At 44.1% G+C, this 15,797-nt stretch overlaps 1 protein-coding gene across 4 annotated transcripts in view; it reads right to left on the bottom strand.

The window, feature by feature from the left end:
• The window catches only part of hgs (hepatocyte growth factor-regulated tyrosine kinase substrate), a 50,538-nt gene continuing 34,741 nt past the window's right edge, over positions 1-15,797 (bottom strand). For 2 of the 4 annotated variants that reach the window (XM_072558792.1, XM_072558794.1), the window contains 10 exons: positions 14,439-14,477; positions 14,182-14,325; positions 13,844-14,057; positions 12,354-12,526; positions 10,691-10,831; positions 9,019-9,196; positions 6,664-6,797; positions 4,107-4,220; positions 3,614-3,709; positions 1-2,825 (listed from right to left, as the gene is read on the bottom strand). In XM_072558792.1, coding sequence (XP_072414893.1) covers positions 2,712-2,825; positions 3,614-3,709; positions 4,107-4,220; positions 6,664-6,797; positions 9,019-9,196; positions 10,691-10,831; positions 12,354-12,526; positions 13,844-14,057; positions 14,182-14,325; positions 14,439-14,477 — 1,347 coding nt within the window. In that variant the 3' untranslated portion in view covers positions 1-2,711. The remainder of the gene's footprint in view (positions 2,826-3,613; positions 3,710-4,106; positions 4,221-6,663; positions 6,798-9,018; positions 9,197-10,690; positions 10,832-12,353; positions 12,527-13,843; positions 14,058-14,181; positions 14,326-14,438; positions 14,478-15,797) is intronic. The other 2 variants (XM_072558793.1, XM_072558795.1) reach the window with 1 other exon arrangement.

Below are 15,797 nucleotides of genomic sequence, written 5' to 3'. Positions count from 1 at the left end.
TGAATGACATGAAGAGGAAAAAACATTTATTAAATATGGTTTCAAAATCAGCTGAAACAGTGGAGAAAGCAGAACAGTGTTGTATTAAGGAAAAAGTACAGAAGAATAGAGACACATTCATTTATAGTATAACAGAACATGCGTGCTCAGCGTCTTACTGACACCAGGATAAAGATAGGATAAACCTGTACCCCTTTACCCAAGCCACAACAATGCAAATTATCCCATACAATATTATACTGCAAATGAATAGACAATTAAATTTAAACATGCAGCCCTATTTATGAAGATGAGCCTTTTTAAATTAGACATTTGTTTATGTTCCAATGAACACGCATATACAACTGAGAGTGACTACACTATATATATATATAATCTGCTAGATTGATGATGGTTACTGGTTAAGGTCAACTATATTGAGTTCCATTATAGTGCAGCAACAGTTCATGGAGGACAGTAACTTTCCACGGCAGAGTGCCTGTGACTCCAGCGTCTGAGAGCGGTGTGTAGTTGAGGTCAGCAAGCAGTTTATCTCCATATTGCAATGTCCACCTGTCACTTAAAACCAGAGTGTGATTAGGGTTCCTAATCAAAATGTGCAATCTGCACAGTTCAAGCTGGGCCTGTAGTCCACTCAGACAACTGAGCTACAGTTTAAAGTGTGCAATCAGAACCTTTGTTCTTATTAAAAATTAATTTGTACCAACTGTCATGGCGGCTCAGCCTTGTCCTTCCACGCCACCACCCCCTACCCAACATTTTAAAGGTTTTTCCACAAACTGAGGGAAAGGGGTAACCAATAACTGAGAAGTAAAGGCAGTTTCATACACAGAGCCTCCAGGAGGCTTCCCAATGTTTGTACACCTTTTAATTTTATTCAACGTACTATCATTTGAAGAAATAACCAAGAGTTTTGTACAGGCCGTGCTATCCCTAAATGATTCCACTGGCTTTCTCTGAATTCCAGTCAGCAGCTCAGTGGTAAACTCATTGGGGCAGCTAATCCTCACTGGTCTAAACAAGAGTGTGACTTGTTTTACCAGGACAACAGATAACAGTTGACAGACAACAGCACTCAGCAAACAGGGACTTAAAAAGAAAAGGGGGCTGGAGTGGGATACTGGGACCAGTTCCACTGGATTCATGGAGCAAGAGTGGGGAGTGGCTAATGTACCCATGTCCGGACACAGAAGCTGCAACTCAATCAGAGGTGACACCTACCCAGGGAGGGAGTCCCTCTGCTCAGTCACACCCAAGTCCCTACTTCCTCCCAGGTACACTCTCAGGCTTGTTAATCAAAAAGGTAACTCTTAGCTATCTGGTACTTCCCTTCTGCTTAGTCTGACATCAGGCACAGAAAGCTAGGGAAGTCCACTTGTGAGCATTGCTGCAGTACACCGTGACTAGACAGTAGCAGAGGATAGAAATTCAAAGTCATGCTCTGCTCTCTAACGATGAAGTTATTGTGTAGATGCCAGGTGAGAACTGTTGCGAGACACCCAGTCCCCCAACCTTGGAGTCTAATTCAGGTGAGAAGATAGAAAGTTGTGACCAGTGTTGCACCCAGTGTCCAATTATACTTTCCACCAAAGCCACTCCTGGGAGAAAAAAGGGCCTGTGTTTAAACAGTGCCATTCATAGACTCAGGACACAGCAAACAAAGTTTCCTGAAATTTAATCACAGCGTTAGTGTAGGAAAGGTAGCAGCCAATGTGCAAACAGTGAGCACTCACACACAGCACAGAGACAACTGATCAGATCATCTGTTGCTGTAATGTCTGCTAGGAGATGAATACCAGCTAGGATACTGGAGAGAAGTCCCCTGCCCTTGCCTGAAATAGTCTTCTGGGATTGTTTCATGAGTATCTGAAAGTACAGACAGAGTCTCTATCTGATGTCTCCTGGGAGAGTGTCCCTAGATCTGCAAGAAGTGACGGAGTTTGTGGTGAGGGGACAGACGGGACCCACAGAGGTACATTTCAGCAGCTTCAAGAGGAAGGGGGAGGAAAGATTTTGTGCACGTGTGTTTGTGTTTGTGTGTGCACACTCGCATGTGTTCACACGTGTTGGGAGGCAAAGGGGGAGGAGAGACAGGAGAGGCAGCCTGTCACAGGAAGTTATCTCATCAGCTGATCAACAATATGGTTCCAAAGAGCTAAGAAAATTAAATAAGGAGGAAACATCCAAACACTTTCACTGTTCACATTACTCATCTAACCGCTCATATGGCCCAAGACTCAAACGTAAAACAAGAGTGCACAGCCACTTTTGATTTAAAACGTGACGGGTGAAGAAAAGAAAGAGAAAATCCCATCCAAACACCTGTCTGCGCTCTCACAAAACTCCTCACGGTTCAACATGCAAGGTTAGCATCAACCTCCAGTTATGGCATTGCAACCATGAACATTCGACTTAAGTTTACTGCCTTGAAGATCACCTGTAGTGTCCTTTTCAACACACTCTCACACGCAACCATTTGCACCAAGGTGGCACAGAGCGGAATTAGATATTTCTGGTCAGTAGCCAAGTCCATGTGAGCCTTTCACAGAAGATCAGAACTTTAAGAAAGCCAGCGTCTATTTGAAATGTTAACCCAGCCATTGGTAGCATACACTCCCAATTTCTTTCTTCACTCCCCTCCAATAATTGACTGGCAACCTGCACCTCCTGGTGTGAGGGTGACTGTCACCCCCAGCTCCTCTGGAGAGATGTTAGTCAAACGAGATGAGCTGTGCCTCTGAGCCAGCCTGCTGCTGCTGCTGCTGGATCTGTTGTTGTGGCTGTTGCGGCTGCTGCTGCGGTGGTGCTCCTCCAGGGGGTGCCATCTGCAAATTAAGGGAACAGAAGAGTTAAAAACATTGGTTGACAACAACTGCTCCCCATTTTGTGCTTCAGGCCTCTGGCTCGGTCCCTGACCACCCTGACAGGAGCTGCAGAAAACCAGACAGAAACTGTTCCCATGAGTAACCACCCTTTATCGCTCTTGAATTCTCAGTGCAGACGTGATTTTTTTCAGACTCAACACTTTTACTTCACACCAAACTGTGAGGTGGCAGCTCAGAGGGAATTCAGAATATAATCCAGATTGACCCTCCAGTGCAGTATGGAGGGACTGCTGCATTGCTTGAGGCGCCGATTTTCAGATATGAAGTTAAATCAAGGCCTGCCTGTTATCTCAAGTAAATGCAAAAGATCCCATGGGACTTATCAAAGAGGAGCAGCAACCAGACTGGTACTTATCCCTCAACCAGCATCAAAACAGATAGCGATCATTATCTTGTTGCTGCTTGCTATTCACAAACACCACCTCCTCCCTCCCCAAAACCCGGTAGTAGGGAGTTGTGCTCTATTTCCTCTCGGTTCATTTTAGGAGCTCAGTAAGACACCAGTTAGCATGCAACACAACAGCAACATCAGAACTTGGTGCATTAGTCTAACAGTTACATTCATGGTCTATCAAAGCAGAGAACTCAAATTTGGAAAGCAGTCCATTTACAAAATGCAGGATCCCCAAACCCACCCCACTCTCCCCTGAAGGCAAACCAGTTTGTAAAAACCAGTGACTGAATTGCTGAAGCCTGGATCCCTACAGAAATCCTGGTTCACTACCTACCTGCTGATACATGGGCTGCTGTGCTGGGAGGTAAGACTGTTGTGGAGGTAAGTTGCTCATGGCAGGATCCTGAGCTGGGAGAGTAGACATCATATTCTGTTGGAGCAACAGTGTGAGTATTTACCGTACAAAACAAAGCAGAGATAGAATAAAATATCAAGCCATACATTCACAATAAATGCCAGTCTCTCTTCATAGGATGAATCAAAGAGCTAAACAGTCATTTCTTTTCTGGCTTAGTTCATTAATCCAGTTAAATCACACTAAAGAACAATGTCTTTTTGAAATATAAAAGTCGGTAGATACAAAACTTTGACTTCAGAAAACAGATTCATTTTATGTGCTTTAGGATGGGAGATATTGAATTTCTGAAGGATTGCGAACTGTTTCACTGATGATCTCTCTAACCTCAGAACTGTTGATCATTCAGTAATCAAACTTTAGATGGTCTCATAGCACAGTGATTAGTAAGATAAGCAGTAGTACAGCCTACCTGCATGTTATATGTCTGGTAACCCATTGGGACAGACTGGGATCCCATGTAGCCCAATCCTCCTGACTGCGGAGGTTGGGAAAGTGTTCCGCCCTGTGCCTGGGAAACCACATTCTGCAACAGAAGATTCAGAGTGAGCGGCCACAGAAGGAGAACAGCTTGTATATGTAAACATGTACGCATTCCCTTCCACACATACACAGCCAGGCCAATCCCATTACACACACACACACACACACGAGCTCTCACATTAGTATGGAGTATGAATGGGCCCCCAGCACACACACATACATGTATGAGCTCTGACATAGGCACAGAACCCTAATGGGTCCCCTCACACTCACTCTCTCTCTCTCACACACACACACACACACACACACGTGAGCTCTGACATTGGCAGAGTATGAATTGGCCTCCAACACACACACGCACATGTACGGGCTCTGACAAGCCTGAATAGGCCCCTGACCCTCTCTCTCTCTCTCTCACACACACACACACACACACACACACACACAATCAAAGTAATTGGTTAATCAACACAATTCGACTCCTCTACTCTCCTGTCAGACACTGAGCCCCCATGGAGGTGAAGCTCTTATTGCCCAGAGCACATCTCCTAAATGCAAAAACATTTAAGAGAAATCAGGATCCACACACCAAAAAGTTGCAGCAACTTGTCTGTTCAGCCTGTGGAGGGGCTGGTTGGTAGCTTTTATATCAGTGCTGGTCATGCAGCCAAGTGGTGAATATTTGTCAGTTATTTGACTGTTGGGGGAGAAGGTGGTCCAAGTAAGTTTCACACTTGTTGTTCAGCAGAGGGGACCGGACAGTGTTCAAGGAGGTGGTAGGTCATTGAACCTGATTGCTGAAGACCAGCAAGGCCAAATTAGCTGACAGTGCAGAATTAGCAACTGCATTGAGCCAACCCAAACATCAAGAATGAAATTCCTACCAAGTACACCAAAAAGGTCACCCTCCTCTCACAAACCGCCAGTGTATCCTTCACACTTCACTGCGCAATGGATGGCATGTTGCTCCATAGCTCAGCATTCGCTTGCCATGATACAGAGGACAGCCTATTCTCCAACACCCAATACTGTTCAAAATCACAACATGTTCTGGAGGTCAAACACTAGTCACAATAGAACAAAACTGAGCCTTCAGTACATTGCACCTAACAAGCGCAGGTGACAATAACCAATAACCTGAACAACCTTAACCCTCTTCAGACAGTGGGTGCAGTGAGAATATCATATACAGGGCTGCAGAATTACAAGGAAATGTCACCGAAACAGACAATACCAGGAGACTCGAAGGAAATCTCAGAGAATGAGGGACAGTGTGCAAGAACGAGGAGTGTGAGAGTGTGAGGGGTGAGAAAGCGAGAGGAAAGACCTGCAGGAGAGAGTGCAAGAGTGAGTGGCACCCATCAGGGGATCCAAAGAGACAGAGTTAGCTGCCTAGATATACAGAGAGGGGCCAAACTTTGGGTGGGGCAGGGGAAGAATCTGGCATTTAGTTCAGAACGCTGGGATAAAAATATGAAGGCAAAATTGATCAAAGTGAAACCAAAATCTGGCGTGCTCAGGACGGAGGCTGTGCTGGATTTTCTGATTTTGGAATCCGGTTATTGGAGTCATAGAGATATACAGCACAGAAACAGATCCTTCAGTCCAACTCGGAAGGTGGATAGCACAGGACGGAAATATGATCTGGAATTCTGAAGAAGCAATGCTGGAGGCTCAGTGTTACTGTGCTCCACTCCTGTGATCCATCCACTGGGATTTGGCGGAAAATAAATCCTGGCAGATCCCAGATTTTGTTGAAAGAAATGAATAGACCCAGGTTTGTTACTCTGACTATAAGTTTCCATGGCTGGAGACCTTTATGGAGAGAGTCCGGATGTAATCCTATCACGGAAGGCAGCTTCATGACCCAGGAGGGCCGGGGGGTGGGGGGGTCTTTAAGTGCTGCAGTGAATTCCTTTTATGGGAGACTCTAGGACCAGAGGCTATAATGTCAGAGTAAGGGGTTGTCCATTTGGGACAGAGATGAGGAGGCATTTCTTCTCTCAGAAGGGAGTGAATCCCTGGAATTCTTTACTGCAGAAGGCTGGCAAGGTTGGTCATTAAGCATATTCAAGGTTGACAAGAGACATTTCTAATCAGTAAGAGTGTCAAGGGTTGTGGGGAAAAGGCAGAGAGGTGGAGTTGAGGATTGTCAGATCAGCCACGGGCTGACCGAATGGCAGAGCAAACCTGACGGGCTGAACGGCTGACTCCCACATCTCCTGATCTAACTCTTGTTGTTCCCATCCTTTGGAACTAACCAGAGAGAGTGGCTTCTGTGGTCCATGCTTACTCTGCTCACACAGATCTCACAAGAGATGAACACCTAACAATCAGACATCACCAGTTTTTGGACAGCTGGATTTGAGACACTGTGCCAACACTTCAATCCAGCACCAAAAAGTAGCTCATTCTCCAGCACACCACACACAGTTAATTAAACCCAACTGGGGTCTACAGCCGAGAGGATCGGGATGTAGACTTGCCTGGTAGCTCTGCGTAGGAGTTGGTTGGTAGTTTGAATACCCAGTATTTGTGGTGGACACTCCCTGGCTTTGCTGAGTGGTCTGGCTGGTTGGAGCTGCCGCCTGGTACATATAAGGATTCACCATATTGGGATCTGAGGTGCACAGGAAATGTATGAATACACACACAATACAGAAACAACAGATAAAACAGTAACACACATTATCCAGCTGAACAAAGAACACGCTGGAGGGTGAAGTGATTGGATGTGGAGTAACTGAATAGCCCGAGCTGTTCTCAACACACTGGATCAGACTGTCACAAATACTTAACCAAAGCAGATAACCCAAACTAAAAGGTCTTGTGGTACAGTGGTAACGTCCCTACCTCTGGGTCCGAAGGCTCATGTTCAGGTACTGTGTGCCTCAGAGGTCTGTTATAATACGTCCAAACAGACTGATTAAAATAACTAACATAAGTGTTTCCTAGTTTGGCAACACCTCAATTTTAAAATTCTTTTTCCTGAGTTTCAAATCCTTTCCCTGGCCTCATCCCTCCATAACTTTGTAACCTCTCCATTCCCCAGTGCTCCTCAAACACTGGTCTCTTGTGCATCTCAATAAACCCCTTCACCCCACTCTCTTCTTTATGAAACTCCCAAAAACTACAATTGACTAAGTTTTGGCCCACCTGTCCCTACTGTGTTAATGCGACTTGATGTCGATTTGTGGTTTTATAAAGCTCTGATGAGTATGTTGGAATGTTTCATTGAAAGTATACAAATACAGTGTGTTGCTATGTGATAGTTCAGTGGTTATGGTACTATGCTATTAATTCAATCACTTTAAAGTTGTGAAACCATTCTGATCGTGGCACCAGGCAAAGGAACAGTTGCTATACCCTGTCGGGTCCACGTGCATTTAAAGTCCAATCTGTTCCACTAATCGGAGATGACCTAGCAAACTACTGGTTATAAATTGCAGTAGCAGCAAATGGTCTTAAAGGTACTTCATACCTTCTCAGGTAACTGGCAATAGACAATAACAAAGAGTTTTGAACACAGCCCATATCATCAAGCAAGCCACCAATGACTCCATGTACACTCTCGCTGCCTCAGGAAGGTAGCCAACATAAAAACAAAAACCCTCTCACCCTGCTTAGAATCCCTTCCATCGGGCAGAAGATACAAAAGCTTAAAACACACGTACCAACAGGTTCAAGAGCAGCTTCTTCCCCGCTGTTACTGGATTTCTGAAAGGACCTCTCACACTTTAAATTTAACATTGATCTCGCTGTTTGTGCATCTTCTCTGCAGCTCTAACATTGTATTCCTCGCTCTGCTCTGTTACCCTTATGTACTTTACTGACCTGACTGTAGTGCATGCAAAACAAAACTTTTCAGTCTACCTAGGTACAAGTGACAATAATAAATCAAATCATATCTAAATAACTGTGGGACACGCAGATTAGGAAGAGGTGATCGATCATCCTACCTGCTCATTCACCAAGATTGTGACAGCTCAGATTTGGACCCCAATTCCACATACACACCTACACCTGAAGTATCAACTCCCTTGTTGGTCAAGATTCTAGCTACCTTTACCTTCAAAGTATTTAGTGCCCCCACTGTCACCACTCTCTGGGGAAGACAGTTCCAAAGACTCGGCCCTCTGAGAGAGCACGTTCCTCCTAATCTCAGGTTTAAATGGGAGACCCCTGATTGTGAAACTGTGGCTCCTAGTTCTAGTCTGTTTTACAAGGGGAAACATCCTTCCAACATCCAACTGAAAATTAAGTGATCATCCTTTCTATGGATGAACCCGATTTACATTGTTATACCAATGCTGCTGGTGCTCGGTATCAGAAATATTAGCAGTCACTGTTGCAAATAGGAATTTGTTAATGATATGTCTTTATTGATGGTCCACCAGACAAGTATTTCAGAGGAAGAACATCACAGAGGTATCAGCATCACTGATTTTGGGAATACAGAGGCCATTTGGCCCTCGAATCCTACTCATCAATTATCCAATTTTCAGATTATATGAGCATGATCTCAAGGTCCCATAAAAACGTTATCTGAACAACCAGTCATCCGAACAAAATACTCCCCGCCTGTCTCGTTTGGAAATTCTAGGTTGTTCTGTATACCTTTCAATAAGATCAGTGCAGACCTAGTTGTGATCTCAGCTCCACTTTCCTATCCTCACTCGATAACAACTGAGTCATAATCCTGACCCTGGTAACCCACAGAATGGCTGCAACAAGAATGAGATAGTGGGATGTAAAACAAGCACCCGGTGTTTAGCCAGTGTTTGATGCAAAGCAGCAGTGCCCAGAGTGCTTTGCTTGGCCACTCAGTAGCCGCACCTCACCTGCTCCAGAGACTGGCATCGAGGTATATGGTCCAGTGCCTGGCTGTCCTGACTGATTCATGTAGACAGAATGCATTGGAGATCCTTCCACCGAGCCTGCTGGGCTGAAAGTGCCAGGGAAGCTGGTTGGACCTGCGGGCTGATACATAACGCCACTAGCAGGGGGCATGGACTGGAGCTAGGCAGAAGGAACATTTAGGATTAAACAGGAGTAGATTGTGAAATTTAATTACTTAAATATCTCGAGCAGTGATTTGTCCAATAAGTACCACACAATAAGTCAGCATATCAACCACGTGGAGACTTCATGGTGCACTATGACAAATCGTTGGAACATAACCGAAAAAGAGAACTCTCAAAACTGAAAACAAAATAGAACAAGTAAAAACCTAGTTTTCCTTCTAAAAGCAGTAACTAAATCCACAAAACAAGACCAACACAAAGGCACAAGGGAGTTACAACATCAGTTGTCAAACTAACAAACTTTAAGCAGTTGAGATAGCATCTGGACACAGATTAAATTAAAATCCAGTTGGACTCGCACACCTATTACTTAGACAGGTTGCTCCCTATTAAAGTTTAGTTTCTTTGAAGAGTGGAACAGGTTAATCCATCATTATACAGATGAACAACTGCATAAGATGTGGAGAAAGGCAAGTTACAAACAACAGGGCACCAGGTTATGTGCATCAGTCATAACCCCTTTCCTACAAATACTCTTTAATCCTCCACATAAAAACAAAACAAGTGATACTTAAGAACTGCATAAGCAGTGTCAAAAACAAAAATCAAGCGAATTGGGAGTGTTGCTGAACAAAGAGACCTTGGAGTGCAAGTTCATAGCTCCTTGAAAGTGGAGTCGTAGGTAGATAGGATAGTGAAGGAGGTATTTGGCATGCTTTCCCTTATTGGTCAGAGTACTGAATACAGGAGTTGGGAGGTCATGTTGTGGCTGTACAGGACATTGGTGAGGCCACTGTTGGCATATTGCATGCAATTCTGGTCTCCTTCCTATCAGAAAGATGTTGTGAAACTTGAAAAGGTTCAGAAAAGACTTACAAGGATGTTTCCAGGGTTGAAGGATTTGAGCTTATGGGAAAGGTTGAATAGGCTGGGGCTGTTTTCCCTGGAGTGTCAAGAGGCTGAGGGGTGACCTTATAGAGGTTTATACAATTATGAGGGGCATGGATAGGGTAAACAGACAAAGTCTTCTCCCTGGGGTGGGGGAGTCCAGAACTAGAGGGCATAGGTTTAGGGTGAGAGGGGAAAACTATAAAAGAGACCTAAGGGGCAACTTTTTCACACAGAGGGTGGTACGTGTATGGGATGAGCTGCCAGAGGATGTGTTGGAGGCTGGTACAATTGCAACATTTAAGAGAATTTAGATGTGAACAGGAAGGGTTTGGAGGGATATGGGCCGGGTGTTGGCAGGTGGGACTAGATTGGGTTGGGATATCTGGTCGGCATGGACAAGTTGGACTGAAGGGTCTGTTTCCATGCTGTACATCTCTATGACTCTAAGAATAGAAGGCTACAACATAATCTCAACACTGATTCTAATTTATTCATTTGCCTAAACTCTGCTCTCACTTACAGGACATTCCCTCTCTCCCAACTGAGTTACAACCACGCTCCCCTGACCGGGACACTTACTCATACAGCGAACTCTAACCTGTGCATACGGCAGTGGGAAAGCCGGCATCTGCGCTCGCATCTGAATGGTTTGCTTCTGCTGCTCCAGGCGCATTTGCCGCTCCTTCTCCTGTTCCTGCAGCCTCTGAATGGCAAGCTGTCGCTGCATTTCCAGATACTCCTGAGACACAACAAAACAACTGGTTCAGAACTCATTTCAAGACTGACACTGCTTTGAAGCGAGCCATTAGGAAACACAAACCCCTGCTAGAAGGGGGCATGGAGAGAAGCAGAATAATAGGGAGGATTCAAGTTAAACAGGAGCGTCAGATTAATTGAAGTCTCAGGCATTGCTTTGCTGCATTTTGTACAATGTGTTAGATATCACAGAACAGATCTCTAACAGCAAACTAGATATTCAGTCAGTGTGTCGATTTGGGCAGTCTGGGGTGTGTGTACACGCACGCGTGTGTTTTGGGGAGGGGATTGGAACATATGAGATGTGAAGGTCACCCCACCATCTCTGTAACTAGCTGCCTTGATTGCATATCACTTCCGAGAATTTTGGAGAATTAAGTAACTCACTGGGAAAATAAGAGAAATGTAAATTCTACCCACGCACAGGCTCTTTTACAATGTTAAACTGAGGCAGTCTTACCTTCCCTAGAAACCACGAGGTGACCCTAACAGTATTGGAAGCAGAACTATTGGCCCGGATTTCTTGGCCAATACTTATCTCTTAACTAGCATTTCAAAACCGAACTATTTTGTCATTTATCTCACTGCTGTTTATGGGTTTTGCTGCGGAATTGGCTATTGAGATTTTTTTTTCCCTTTATCATTTCATGGAATTTGGCTATTAGTGGTATTTGTTGCCCATCCCCAATTGCCCTCAAATGGAATGGTTTGTTCAGTCACTTCAGAAGGCAGTTAAGAGTCAATCACATTGCTATGCGTTTGGCATCATATGTCAGCCACATGAGGCATGAGTTTCTTCCCAAGAACAGTAATGAGCAAGCGAGGTTTTTTTTAAATAACAATTGATGAATGCTGTCATGGTCATCATTATCGAGTCTAGCCATCAATTTCAAATTAAATTCAACTGGTTGTAATGGTGGGATTTCAATCTATGTCTCCCACAGCATTTGCCTAGGCTTCTGGATTATCAGTTCAGTGACATTACCACTCGTATCTCTCCCTTTGACATAGAGTCCAATGATGATTGTAAAGTACTTTGTGACATTAAAAAGTAAGATAGTCATATACACCATACAGATCTCACCAGACTATAGGGGCTGCTCTCTGACAGAGATGGTGGTTTAACCGGAGGATCACCACGTCTCAGATTAGGGGAGAGGTCGAGAAGGAGCATCCTTCATGGCAATCTCAGCCAGTGGAGGAACTGAACCCACACTGTTCACGTCACACTGTATCAAAATTAGCTGGCCAAATTGGCTAAATGACCAACATATTGTGTGCTATGAAAGACATTACAATAATGAAGGATCCTTCAATACAAGTATTTAATCCTTTGAGGCCTTGGAACTTTATAAATCTGTCTGGGTATGAGCGAGGTAGGAAACAGGACAGCTATTTAATGGATATTAAACAAAAGCCCCACAATGTCAACAGTCTCTCAGACCACACACCCACCCACCCACCCACCCACCCCCACCCACCCACACCCACCCACCCACACCCACCTGCTTCTTTTGCCTCATGATCTCTAGTTTCTGTGCTAACTGAATCTGGCGCTGGCGCTCAGCCTCCTCAGCAGCTCGCCGCAGCTTTTCACAATGTTCCTCGCGTAAAGCATTCAGTGCCCCGCGTGCATCTCGGATCTGGGCCAGCTTGTCCTGCAGACCTTCGTAATACACTGAAATAAAACAACAACAATAAAAATCACTTGAACTAAACCAACTAATGGTTCATTTGTTTTGCCAACCATTGATCACAGATTTTAATAAAAGCATCGCTTTGATCAAAGTATCTTCCGAATCCTTGTGTGTTGGAGCTTTCGAATGGAGTTTTTATTCCAAAAGTGACACCTTTGGATTCCACAGAACACGCGCCCAAATCAGCTCTTCGGCAGAGCCATCAGATTTGTGGAGCACGTCAACTTTTCCTCATTACCTTCCAAGTGTTCTCCTTTCATGTCTACATCAGATTTTCTTTCGATCGTCATTATTACACCTCAATCAACCACCCCTTTGAGACCGCACATTCAAAAGTTTAAACCCAAACCTCATTTCTCCTAAGGATCTTATCAAATACCTTAAATCATTATCTTACAGCAGAATTAATAACTAACTAATTAAAAGCTTATGATCATAGAACTGGGGTCTCTAAATTGACTGCCAATTTCGGACTGCACTCTCCCTCCTTTAATCAGTACCCAGAGTACAAAAGGGAACAGTCAATCTGGTCACCAGAAGTATCCTAACCAGCTCCAATACTGGTGTTTTAATTCATGCTGTGGTTTGAAGGGTTTCACAAGCAGAGTGACAGACTAAGGAAGCTATTGTAAATATTAGGAGATAATCAGTGAGAATTTCACATCCTACAGCAGTTTGATAAAAGTCTCATTAGACTTTTGCCTCTTTCTTGCTGGATACCATGGCCAGGATCCACGGTCAGATTGGCTGCTCCTGGATTTCTGCCAACACACTGACAGACCATTGGATAGTGGATAGGCAGGAAACTCAGCTGATTGGGAAAGCATGAAGACAGGACAATTGGTCCGAAGTCTTATGGTTTATGCTCCCACTAGACATTATCACAGCCCACTATCAAACCTTTCTAGCCCTTTCACCTACTTGTACTACGGAACCTGGGGGAGGCAATGGCAGAGTGCTAATATCACTGGATTGGTCATCCAAAAATCTAGGCTACTGTTCTGGGGATACAGGCTTGAATTTCAATATGGCCTACTAAAATCTGAATTCAATGAAAACCAGGCATTGTCGATAGCTATAAAACCCACCTGGTTCACCAATATCTTTCAGGAAGGGAAATCTGCTATCCTCACCTAGTCTGGCCTATGTGTGACTCCAGACCCATAGTAATGTGGTTGACTCGTAACTGCCCTCTTTATAATTAGAGATGGTCTTGCCAGAGAGACCCACATCTCATGGACAAATGAAAAAACACCCTATTTTGAAACAGAGATCTCTCCCTGGCCTCTGGTACTCACAGCGCTTCTCATCCAGCTGATTCAGCAGCTCCAAGAGTTGAGGGTGCATGTTGTTGATGGACTGGAACAAAGACAGCACGGCAGTGTCATTGGTGATGCTGCGGCCACGCATGTGATTGCTCTTCATCCTGTTCACAAATGTCACCACGGAGTTCTGCAATGCCTTTAGAAACTGGTCGTGGTTTTCCTCGGACTCTCCATTCTGGTACTGCTGCTGAACCACAAAAAGGAAGACAGATACTCGGTCAGAGGTCTTCACATAAAACAAGGGGCAGAGTTTATTGGCTGCGTTTATTCTTGCGAAGCAAGAAGCCCAAAGCCGTTTCCCCATTAATTACCTCTACAACTGCAACAGGAGTGGTCTGAGTTTCAATAGGCTGGGTTACAGACTCCACCACAGAGACTGGGGCCGAAGGAGTGGGACTCTTTCTAACCTCTTCCTGCTTCTTCTCCCAGTAGTTGCGATTCAGGTATCGAGCCAACTTTTTTTTTCAAAAAAAAAGGACAAGTTAGGAAAACAAACTATTTTGCCTCATTTGAAAACTTACATTTGAAAAATTCTGAAAATTTGTTATGAACGTGGATTATTTTTCACCTCAGGATCAATTTCTTCAGCTGTTGGGGCAGAAGAATTCTGTAAGAAAAACATACGATGTTTGACTTACTGGCATTTTATGTTCAACGTCACTAAACCCGGCATGGATTTCCTCTCAGTGCACAGTAAAGACATTCTCTCTCACAATGCAAATCAGATGTAAATAAGTAGGTAACTCAAGATTTCCAGAACAAATTTGATATTTGGAGCTGTGGGAGTGAACATGGCCACTCAATGTAAGCAGTGTGGTGCCAGTTCTCCGTGCTGGAGTTAACCTGTGAGAGTTAACATTAATAATAATCTTACTGCTTCAAGGGCAAAGTAGAGGTTCTCTTCTCCTGGGCTACCTAAACCTCCAGTTCAAGGGTAAAATTTACAGCCACCAAGCAAGGATACAAACATCACTAAAACAGGCGCTTAGTATTACAACAGTGATGAAAATGTGTTGCTGGAAAAGCGCAGCAGGTCAGGCAGCATCCAAGGAACAGGAGAATCGATGTTTCGGGCATCAGCCCTTCTTCAGATTCTGAAGAAGGGCTCATGCCCGAAACGTCGATTCTCCTGCTCCTTGGATGCTGCCTGACCTGCTGCGCTTTTCCAGCAACACATTTTCAGCTCTGATCTCCAGCATCTGCAGTCCTCACTTTCTCCCCGAAGATTACAACAGTGACCACACTATAAAAGGTACCTTGAGACACAGGTAGTAAGAGATCATAATATTTTCTTTTTTGAGGACAATAAACTAAATTGGAAGTTATCTGTGAGATTTGCAACTCAAAGCGGTAAAATGTTGCTTTTTGAAGCAATGAGGAGGAAAATTCTAGACAGTGTCTTTCGAGTTAAGAAAACTCTGCCTGATAACAGTCCTCTGGGTGAGTCGCAAGGTGTTCAGAAGGTACAAGAGCCAGAGTAGCAGAGTGAGAGAAACTTCCAGAGCCTGCAGACTGAAAGCATCTATCTTTCTCTCACACTCTCTCTCAGTATTTGGGCTGATGAAAGAGTTCTACAACAAAACAAGACCTAGGTCCACCTGATCAACCATTGAACCTAGAAGCAACTGTCACGATACAGCATGTCATCAGTACTAACATAAAATAAAATGACAAAGGATGCAAGTTAACTTAATACATCCATGGAATCTGGACTTTTGATCATCAGAAATTAATTTGCACTGTCTATTAATTTTCCATGTGCAGTTGGTCTTATCTCTGACTTAATCATGATAGAGAGAGAGTATATTGGGTGTTTTTGAAGGGGTATAGCCTAAATTACATAGTGGGTTAGAAATCATTTCCATTCAATGCTGTTGTTAAAGTTAAGTCTGTTACAATAAAGAGTTTTTCTTCCCTGTTACTTACA

The sequence above is a fragment of the Chiloscyllium punctatum genome, chromosome 39 (assembly GCF_047496795.1).
Source record: "Chiloscyllium punctatum isolate Juve2018m chromosome 39, sChiPun1.3, whole genome shotgun sequence".
Taxonomy (NCBI): Eukaryota; Metazoa; Chordata; class Chondrichthyes; order Orectolobiformes; family Hemiscylliidae; genus Chiloscyllium; species Chiloscyllium punctatum.
The sequence above is the reverse complement of the archived record's forward strand: the minus strand, read 5'-3'. Positions and strand labels throughout refer to the sequence as shown.